We start from the raw sequence: 11,265 nt of genomic DNA on the forward strand, positions 1-11,265 counted from the left end.
AGCACTTCCTTATAAGTTGCAAGGAAGTTGTGGTAGTGGGTAGAGACGTGAGTTCAGTGACTGAGAGGACGCTTTGCCCAGCTGCTATTTATCTCTGCTGTGCCAGGTTGGTTCTCTTAAATGTTCTTAAATATATGTCTGTACATTGCATGTGACAGTAATGTATATTTTGTAGTGTTTGTTTTCTTTACTTTGTGGATAAAAGTTGACATGGGTTGCATTGCATGTGATTGCATGCTACAGTCCAGGAACAGAACAGGCAACAGGAACGCTTCAACGTTATGCCTCAAACTAAAAGAGCAAATCTACAAGCACACAACGCCTCGCTTAATCGCGACGGGTTCTGGGCTTGTAGATCGGCTCTTTTCAGTCTGACATGGATACTTGTATCTGTCTCCTACTTAAAATGAACTTGTCATTGTAGTGGACAGTTGGTGGCATTGTTAAAAAAAAACTAATGTGTATTACTGACTGTGGCTACTGCTGATCCTCTTCTGTAGCCTTTGCACAGCAAATAGAGAGAGGGAGAAGGGGAAAAAAAAGATTTTTAATTATTCCTGGGCCTTGTCTTTTGTTTTTGCCCTGTTTCTTTTCCCCTGTAATTGATTGTCTGCCTACATATGCTGTTTTATGCCATGCTTTAAACCCTGTTGTAGCACTTTGAGATTCGCAAGAATGTAAAGTGCGTTATAAATACAATTTAGTATTATCCATATCACAGTAAAACCCCTATATAATAATAAAACAAGAAAAAAAGAGGAAATACAATAAATATACTTCCACCATGTTCAGTTTTGTACATACAGACAGACAGGTATGCCAATGGTTCCACTATCTTTTTTCTGTTGTTGTCATGTAATGAATGTAAACAGTCCATGTGGATCTTGGCTGGCCCCAGAATGGCTTTGCTGTTACATGCATATGTATGTAATATCATACACTATATCATACATATACTTCTGTATAGTATGTAATACCATATCACAGCCATTCTTGGCCTAACACAAATGCAGAGCCTTTAAACCATGACTTAAGTCACAAGGACACATAGTCATAGGCTACCAATTATCTTGCTTTCACTTTCAGTTGAGCTAACTTCAGAGTGTTTGTTCAGCAGCTGAGTTCATTCTGTTGGTACATTAATGACTGTGTAACTGTGGAACTCACTACTGACACTGGCTGCGTTTACATGGACACTTTCAATCAGGTTAAAACAAGATAAAAAAATAAATAAACCTGATTAAAATTCTCCATGTATAAATGAACCCGATCAAGACCAACCCGATTTAATTTCTAATCGGGTGCAGAGGTGTGGTCTTCACCTTTTCACAACCCGATCAAACACCAGATCGTATTGATCTCACCACGTGTAAACACTTGATCCAAAACCAAAACCCTCAATCTGGTTTATTTTAATCAGATTGGAAGAAAAGGTGTCCATTTAAACGCAGTTACTGAAATGCAGAGTGACGTTACTGCATGGTTGCTCTTTCCTGTAGGAACTTGTATGCGTTTCCTAGGAACATATGAATTTGGGAATGTATCATTCATGACTGGTAGATTTTGGACACCGGTATTGATAAGCTTGTACTTGTAGATCGGCTATAAAAATAAACATTTCTGGAATCTGCATCCCAGTATCCCTGCACTGTGCGTTGTTCTAAGGGAAATGGTGCAAGTGCTGCGTTTAAGGGAAGTTACGTCATGCGTTGCAGTTCAAACCCTTCTCTGCCTCATATCTCGCCCCAGGCTTTTCTCTACACAGATGAGTAAGCCTGGTTATGTGAGGTTAGTCTCTTGGTGTCTGCCTGGAGATCCCCGCCGCCAGGTGTTTTGGGGCCGGCCTCTGTCTCTCTTCCCCTGAGGCTTCCAAGTCAGAACCTGTCTGGTGGTATTTGACACTGGTTTTGTGTGTCCAGTGTGTGCCCGGTCCATCTCCATTCCTCGTCCAGTTTCGTCTGCCGCTGGGAGGCGTTTAGTCTTCATCCATATGTCCTTAATATTGCTGATCTTGAGTACAGGATGGCAGTGGCTCAGGGGTAGAGGGGCCGCTTGGAACCCGGAAGGTTCCCAGTAAGATCCCAGTCTCCCACAGAAGTTTCCTTGAGCAAGACTCTGAACCCCTAATAGGCTCTATGAACAGCAACCATTTTGGAGAGAATTTGAGTCTTCTCACTTCCTGCAGGTCTACTGGCTACTGTGCATATAGCCTATTGCTCCTAATGAGCAGGTTGAGCAATGGTTTCCTCCGCTGTGTGTGTGTGTGTGTGTGTGTGTGTGTGTGTGTGTGTGTGTGTGTGTGTGTGTGTGTGTGTGTGTGTGTGTGTGTGTGTGTGTGTGTGTGTGTGTGTGTGTGTGTGTGTGTGTGTGTGTGTGTGTGTGTGTGTGTGTGTGTGTGTGTGTGTGTGTGTGAATGTAATGCACATTGTAAAGCGACTTTTGATAAAGGCGCTATGTAAGTGCACCATTTACCATTTACACCTACTATATTTCGTTATAAACCTTATCTCCATAATCTTCTTTTTCTTTCCCAGTAAATTAATGCCCCTTACTTGATCATACTACAGTCAGCAACACACGGTCTGCTACTTTCGCTGTTGTTGAATTATGAGGTTTTCCCCCCAACAGAATCGATTTACTGTCATACATTCTTCATCTACGCCATTGTTTGTTTATTTGACCGTCCATGTTTATCGTTTCCTCCACGTCTCCGCAGTTTGTTTGCGTAAAGCTGTAGGATCATCATGTCGTCCGACTGTGACGCAGATACTGCTGGAAACAACGGAGATGCTGGAAACAATGGAGATGCTGTCGACGCCTTTGGATTCTCACTAAGGAAGAAGTACGCCTTCCTAAACACACACACACTGAACAAAACACAAATATTCGTAATAAGTGAGCTGATACAAGTGTCAGTAGATCGCTCAAATAAAATTAGATGGATGTTTAAAGAGGGGGGGGGGGGTAGTATCATATTAGTTTTATATCACTGGGAGGGCGGGTTGGGCAGAGGGGATATCACCGTTATCACTGAATAACGGGAGGTGTTTGACACCAACGGTTGCCCGACTGCCCGTGGAAAGTAAATAAAACATTTGGGCGAGTGGAGCTTGCTTTCGTCTTCTAGCGTTTGCACTCAATTCTGTTTTTTCAGAGTGACTGTCGCCACTCGCCAGTTATCGATTTCGATTTAACATTATTTATTGATAGAAGCACAAAATGTACCTGAAAAATTACTTTTCGGGCAAGTGGGCATGACCTTTGGGCAAGCAGAACATGACCTGTACTTGCCTGACAGGCAAGTGCCTATGAGACATTAGTGTCAATCCCAGAGTCATAGTATATACAGTATAACGTATAACTTACTAAAGTATAACTCAAGCATATGAAACCCAGTCAATTCAACAGATGCACGTATTTGTTGTTGTAATAAGCTACAGTAGGTATCAGTTATTGGCCCAGCCCTATGCTACATCGGTCATGGTGTTACACACCATTGCGTTGTTGGTATGTTGTTACGTTCCTAAAGGTTTTCGTCGTGATATTGTATGCTTATTCTTGCACAAGCCCCATGGAGTTTCTGGTTTGGTTTGTTTACCCCTTGGGGGAGTTTGTGAATATGCAAGGATTGTAATTAGGCAGCCTTCTCTGGTTGACTGAGGTAGTCTACAGCCCTACAGCTTTGACCCTAGCCTAGCCAAGAGGAGGCCTTTATGACAAAGATCATTATAGATAATGACCACTCCTACATACCATCTCAAAGCTAGGCCTGCCACAATTATTTCATAATCGTCTAATTGCAATTATTTGACATAATTGCAATTATTTTGTCATAATCGTCAAAAATAGCAGATGGTTCCAAACGTGATCCGCCTCTCGCTAACTCGGCGGTAACGTGATCCGCCTCTCGCTAACACAGCGGTAACGTGATCCGCCTCTCGCTAACACAGCGGTAAACAGACACAACTGGCTAAGCAGTTGTTGATTAGCGTTACTGACTGACAGTCAGAGTTTTGATACTAAATGCTCCCTGACGGTCGCAATTATTGAAACGTGTGTCCATGCAGGGAAGCAGAAGCACCCAAGGCCAGTAGCAAGACAGACGGTGGGATTGAGTCTGACGCAGCGCCCTCCTCAGACCAGTACCGCTACAACATGGACTACCCCAGCATGGGCACCTGCGTCATCATCAACAACAAGAACTTCCACAGGAACACGGGTAATGTCAGCTAAATTGTTGTAGTGTTGTTGTTTGGTTTCTATTCTGAATTGTGTGAATGTTTGTACAGGGCTCTACATCCGGTATTGTCCCAGCTCAGATTCTGAGCCTGGGACAACTTCCTGGCCAGGGATATCATAGTTTTTGTCCAGAAGTTCTTCTCGCCTCCCTAGTGGGGAAAGAAAGAACTTCTGGGAACTCAGATTAACTAAATGGAAACTAAAATATTTAGTTATTTGTGCCAGCAGAGTGCGCAAGAACTGCTTTTGGTAGCCAATCAGGGACCAGCGTTCTTGGTGACGTCAACATGTGTGTGTTTGTGTACAGGAATGAATGTCCGTAACGGTACAGATCTTGATGCTGGCAATGCCATGAAGACCTTCCGTGGGCTCGGCTACAATACCAGAGTGGCCAACGACCAGACCACACAACAGATGAAAAGCCTCTTATGGAGCAGTATGTTGGTTTGACTATATCACAGATAAGAAAACTCTGGGGTCTACACTCTACAGAGTTACTACAGCGTAGTAAGTGCCAAATCTTTGACTGACTAGGAACTGTTGCTTACATCAACCACTTGAATCCTAGCATCCCTATGCTGGGTGGAACATTTGCAGAAAATAAAAGTTCAGCTATTTTTGCTAAAGCGGTTTGCTGTGTAGAGGAGGGGGCGACCGAGTACAGAGCAAACGGTCAAATTTAGTATTGGGGGATTTAAAGAAGTAGTTCACCTCCAAAATGTCCCATTTTCCACCAGCTAATAGGAAAGTATCAATAGTGGTCTTTAATAAAGACTTGGATCATTATTAAAATTGAATCGATATCGGTCAGAATTAACGATCCCAATAAAGACTCAAAGATCCCAAAGACTAGTCTAAATCAGAGCTTGAAAGAAAAGCACTGGACACATGTAAACGATGTCTCTCTGTCTGTCCTCCGTTCCTCGATACAGTATCTCAGGAGGACCACAGTCGCAGTGCATCGTTTGTGTGTGTGATGTTGAGCCATGGAGACGAGGGGAAGATCTATGGAACAGACGACCACGTGGAACTGAAAGAGCTGACGTCGATGTTCAGAGGAGACCGCTGTAGGACCCTGGTGGGGAAACCCAAACTCTTCTTCATACAGGTCAGTCGTGCACGCACGCACAGATCTAGCTCTGGATTGTGAGAGTGTAATCATTTGTGATGCCATGCCACTGTTGGCACCATGTCCTTGCAGTGTTGATTTTGACAGCAACGTTTGATTTCGTTTTCGTCAGTCTTTTGAATAAAATGTAATTCAGTTTTAGTCATGCTTTAGTCTAGTTTTCTACTAAATATCGTATGTTTTTAGTCGACTAAATCTACAGTTGATTTTGTTGACAAAAATGTAATTTGGCAGGCCTTTATGGCGTCGTAAAGACTCTGATTTTACACTTGGTTGCGTGGAAAATAGCCAATCAACAAGCTCTGAGCTTCTAGATCGCTATTTTCAGAGCGCAACACCCGAGCGCAAACAAACATAAATGATCTTTTCTCCACTAGTCCTTCCCTATAACTTTTTTGTCTAGTTTTTATTTGTTGACAAAATTGTCTATATTTAGTCTTAGTTTTAGTCATCATAGCTTGGGAAGTTTTTATTTCGTTTTAGTCTGGAAAAAAATCAACACTGCTGTGTTGATAGTGGTCACGAACTTTAGTGGTCATTTCTATCGTCACGTTTTCCACAGAATTGAGGTGCTTGGCAAGGTTTTCACTTTTAAACCATGTGTGTGCCCCTGTGTTTTTACCAGGCGTGTCGTGGCAACGACCTGGACCCTGGCATAGAGGCAGACACTGGCATTGAGACGGACAGTGTGAGTGTCACGCCGTCAGAAGAATGCAGGATTCCAGTGGAGGCAGACTTCCTGTATGCTTACTCCACTGCACCAGGTAATTTCCAGGACTATATAACAATAATTCAGCTCAATAACAAGTCGCTTACTCCTATGCGCAATGCCCAAAGACAGGTAGTGTATGCCAGTGGGAACTGGGGACCCGGCACCCTGACGAGCACTAAGAGTTGAGGAATTTTGTATAACACGTTTCTATTGTGAAAATAGCCGATCTACATGCTCACAGTGAGCATGTAGATCGGCTATTTTCACAATTTCTGCCTCTAATATTTGACAATTTGGCCAATGTTTAATTTGTCATTTCAGAGGTATTAACAAAATCAATAACCAAAGACAATGCATAGCTATTTTTTTCCAGGACCTTCCAGGACCCTTGATCAATTCCAAAACTTTTCCAGTACTGGAAAAATATTTTTCTAATTTCAAAATATTTCCAGGAATTTCATGACCGTGGGAACCCTGGACCAGTGTTGTATTGGTCCGGTCACACGTTTAGACTCCGTCCCCTATCTTTTCTGAGCCGTGTCACGCCTCTCATGTGCACGGACATGCATCGAGGTTGTAAAACAACCTTTAAGTTCACACCTCGACAACGTTTACAGATGAAGCTCTAGTGTCACACCAGGGTGGTTTAACAAAGGAACGAGCCTGTATGCATATCAATAGACCATTGTCTGACCTGTTAACTCCTGATGTCATTAAAATTGTGTCCCCCCCCAAACATTGAATCACCAATACAACACCGACTATTACTATATTTGATAGGATAGTAGACTGACAGGAAATGGGGAGAGAGATGGGGAATGACATGTGGCAAAGGTCGTCCGGATCGGGATTCGAACCGGCGACGCCAGCAGGTGTCATAGCCTAGTATATGGTATGCGCCTTGACCACTAGGCCAGCGGGCGCCCTAGCAGACACTTTTCATGATTATCCAGAGCGTTATGATTGTGGACGTCCTAGCCGTTTTTTAAAGTAGTTTGACAGGTACATGGGTGTCTTTGTGGTGTAGAGTATCTTGTAGACCAGTAAATGAGTTGTAGATGTAAGCCTTACCAGCCTAACCAGTTTGTTTTGGGATGTCTGGAACCTTGTTATTAAAGCCTTTGTGGTGCTATGGTAACATGCGGTGCATGTGTAGTCGAAGTGACTTTGGATGAGTGCTCCTGCTAGAGTCCTCAATGTATTCTTACTGGCCAGTGAGGAGATCCTGTACAACAATCTTGTTCTGGTTGACTGTATGCTACATTTGAAACTATGTATTAACCTAGCATCTGTCTAAATAACGTTGAGAAAAACAAATCTGAAACGGTAGCCATGAGAACAAGTGACCACAATTTGTCTAGATTGTAGCCTGGTCAGTGGCGGGAATCAATTGAAGGTGGCAGTAAGGGGTGCAGGGAGACTGAAGTGCTAAGGGGTGAGGTGGATTCTGAAGAGGCGAGTGCTAGTGGTGGTGAGGTGGAGTCGAGGTGAGTGCTAAGGGGTGAGGTGCAGTCTGAAGAGGTGCCTCTTCTACCTATCTCTGTATTCAAGTTAGGCCATGAAAAAACATGAAATGCTTTTACAGTAGGTGAGGGTTAAAGGACAACTTTGTTATTTTACAACAAGGGTTCATATTTTAGATCGTAATTAAAGGAAAGAAAAGATGAGTGTTAAAATGTTTTCATTTACTGCTTTCTATCGTTTTAGCCAGTTTAGTGATTTTGATTTCAGTGGGTGGGGGCATGCGTACTGGCTAAATGTGTATTTTTATATACATAATAAGCCAGTGATTTCTTTATTACTATTTACAGTAACACTACTAGCCCCCATAAGTCACATCTGCCCGTGAATGCGGTGCATCTTGGTAATGGGCTTATTGTGTCTAAAAAGATATATTTAGCCACTTGCACGCATGCCCCCCACCCACTGAAGTCAAAATCATTAAATAGCTAAAACGATAGAAATTAGTAAATGAAAACATTTTAACACATCTTTTCTTTTCTCTAATGACAATCTAAAATGTGAACCCTTGTAAAAACCAAAGTTGTCCTTTAAAGTTTTACAAAACAAGATTCTGCAGCCAGTGCTTTACTCAGTCAACCAAAAAGCACAATGTTCTCAAGCTGCATGTCATTCTTCTCCAGGGTACTACTCGTGGAGGAACAGTGCCTGTGGCTCCTGGTTCATGCAGGCTCTGTGTGAGATGTTCCAGCGCCACAGCAAGGAGCTGGAGCTGATGCGGATCATGATCCGGGTCAACCGAAAGGTAGCGCTGGACTTCAAGTCCAACTCCAACCTGCCCGGCTTCGACGGCCAGAAGCAGATCCCGTGCATCGTCTCCATGTTGACCAAAGAGCTCTACTTTCCCTAGATCAGTGGTTCTCCAAAGGTTTTCGTGCCAATTTATTTATACATTTGGCCGTGGACTGGAAAAGGCTTTGTGCAGGGATACCCAGGAGAGAACCTTTATTTGATATTTTCTTTTTGAATATTTTCAAAAATAGCAGATATACAAGCCTGCAGTGTGGCACGGAGTGACACACTGTGAGATTGTAGATCTGCTATTTTTTAACAGCCAACCTATACGTAAATGGATGAAGTGGTTAAGATGAATGTGACGGGACATTAACTACTTTTGCTGGGGACACCTGGCCAGCCCAAGGACCCTACTTTGAGAACCAGATTTTTGATATCAAAGGTGCAGTAAGTGATGCTTGCTAAACTATGTGTTAAATAGCTCTATTTTCTTGATAGTAATCATTGCTGTATTACTGTTTGTTCAGTAACAGAGGCCCTATCTCTAGCTCTTTAGTAAATATACATTTTAAATGAGCAGACTGAATTTGAACTGGAACACTCAAATCTAAGCTGATAAATGGGTACTTTCTCCTGATTGGATGAAATTGGCAACCTGAATTGTTTTGGTTTATTAAAGAGCTGGAGAGTGTAGAGTCTTTTGTTACTGAACAAACACTCTATAGCAATGATTACTGGTGACAATGATTAGAATATAGTAATTTAACTTTTTACCCCCTCAAACCATCACTTGCAGTACCTTTTTTAATTAAGGTTTGCAGATATTCTACTCTTCTTTAGAACAAATAATTCAAATATATTCTTCACTTGGATATGTTTTAGTATAACCATTCCGCCTGACGGCATTGTGTGACCACTTCTCTTAATCATGTAATTCAATTCATCAACATATCATTCATTAAATGTGAAAGAGGCCAGTCTAATGGCAACGACAACACGTAAACGAACCCATATCGGGTTGAGTTTCGTTTTGGAATACAGTATGTGTTCTAATACACATTGGGAGTTTTACACTGAACATAATCTAGAGGTAGTGAGGAAGAAGATGAGCTAAAGTAGAATATTATGATGTTTACCCTGGTCTCTCTACTCTACTCTTTAACTATACTAAAATTGCTGCTCCTTCCCTTGCAGATAAAGAAAAAAATACTTCCTGTGTTTTTCCCCACAGGAATAGTTTTGAAATCGACAGAGCCAGTGTAGAGTCACGTTGCTTTTACTTCTTTAGGACACGGTCACTTATTCTACCTATGAGTGCGGATTCTGCCAATGCATTTCAATGGGAATGGAGTGGTTTGCTGCCATTTGCTGATTTCTGCTAAAAGAATGCAGAATAAGCCCTCACAGATAGAATAAAAGTGTGGCGTAACCATGCCCTAGGCCTAGAATGGAAAAAAATAAAAACATTCCTATGATGTTCGCTGGTTTCTAATACTGCATGTTTTTATTCCGTTTTCTAATCTCAGTTTAAAGGGATAGTTCATCCCCAAAATGATTTTTTTCTATTGATTTTCAAGTCTCCATGGGAACTATCCCTTATACTCAGGGTATACTACAGTCCATGTGAACTGGACAACATCATTATTGAGTTCATAAGGAACACTTTGCACTTTCTGTCTGAGGATAAAAAGGAAGAGCTTTATTGGGTAATGTGCTGAGCCAATTTTTGTGTGTGTTAGATGATTGTAGGGCTTGGGTTGCTAGAGGAAAAAAATGTGCGGTTAAAATCCTGAGAATATTCTTTGGGCATTTTGTTTACTTCAGAACATTGAAATACTAACCGTGCCTTCAGGAAACTGCAGTTCTGTCATTGTATGATGTTTGTCACAATCTACTTCTAGCAGAATGTTGAAAAGGAAATGTATGAAATGGATGTACTTCACAGATAATATGGCAAATCATGAAGGCTTACATTCATAATTGTCTTCTGAAATGAACTTAAGTCGCTGCATGATGCTATAAGAATAAAAATCTGCATTTATCATTGACTACAGTTTTTTAAATCTGTCTGGATGGTATAAAGGTTTGGGTGGCAAATCCTATTTATTTTATTTTCAACACACATAAACACCTAAACTTCATGATTCAAGGAGGGGTCTATTATTTTGAATATGGCTTGATGGCTCTGTTAATGGAAGGTGTGGGGTTCGCATCCCTACATTCCCCACACCAAAATACAAGCATCTTAGAATCTTACATTCATCAACAATACAATATGATCTGCAATCGCTTATCAAAACAAAATGTGTGCTCCGTAAAACTATGGCAACAGAATAAAATGGCATACTCTGTCAACCTTATAACCCCTCCACTGAGGGACCCCTATGTAAGAGAAGACATTTGTGGCTAATTTCAAGGACCCCCAGTTTTAATAATTTGTCAACTCTCAGAGTTACAGACCCACAATTGGGTCCTAAATATCGAGCATTTGACTCTGTACCCCCCTGGAACCTCCTCAAGGACCCCTGGAGGGTTCCCAGACCCCACAGTAGAGACAGATTCATAAACACTGTTCATCATCTGATCTACAGTATCATTGTTGTTCTCACACCAAAAGTAGTGGTAGAAAGAAGTAGGCTACTCAAGTATCAATACTGCAATGTAGAAATACTCGGCTCCAAGTGAAAGTCAAAGTCCAGTAATCAAATTTTGTACTTGAGTAAAAGTACAAAATATAACGTAAAAGTAACGTAAAAGTACTCATTAAGCAGGGTACACAAGGTAAAATGGGTTAAAACACTTATATATTTTAATTTCACCCACTCACTGCTGTTTCAAACTGCACAGATGCTGTTGTAAATGATTCTGAACAGAACAGACACTAGTCGGCGCCAAAGGTCCTTCTGATTTGGAACATAACCCGTCTCCA

The 11,265-nt window shown here is 41.6% G+C and overlaps 1 protein-coding gene across 1 annotated transcript; it reads left to right on the forward strand.

Annotated features, from left to right (window-relative positions):
- LOC308301502 (caspase-3-like) lies at window positions 1-10,363 on the forward strand. The gene is made up of 7 exons (XM_080745501.1): window positions 1-106; window positions 2,717-2,842; window positions 4,068-4,219; window positions 4,547-4,675; window positions 5,172-5,347; window positions 5,994-6,132; window positions 8,225-10,363. The coding sequence occupies exons 2-7, from the start codon at window positions 2,745-2,747 to the stop codon at window positions 8,449-8,451; spliced, it is 921 nt and encodes a 306-aa protein (XP_080601627.1). The 5' UTR covers window positions 1-106; window positions 2,717-2,744; the 3' UTR covers window positions 8,452-10,363.
- Window positions 10,364-11,265: the final 902 nt, after the last annotated feature.

This window comes from Nannobrachium achirus, assembly GCF_963921795.1.
Source record: "Nannobrachium achirus genome assembly, chromosome: 17".
In the NCBI taxonomy this organism is placed as follows: domain Eukaryota; kingdom Metazoa; phylum Chordata; class Actinopteri; order Myctophiformes; family Myctophidae; genus Nannobrachium; species Nannobrachium achirus.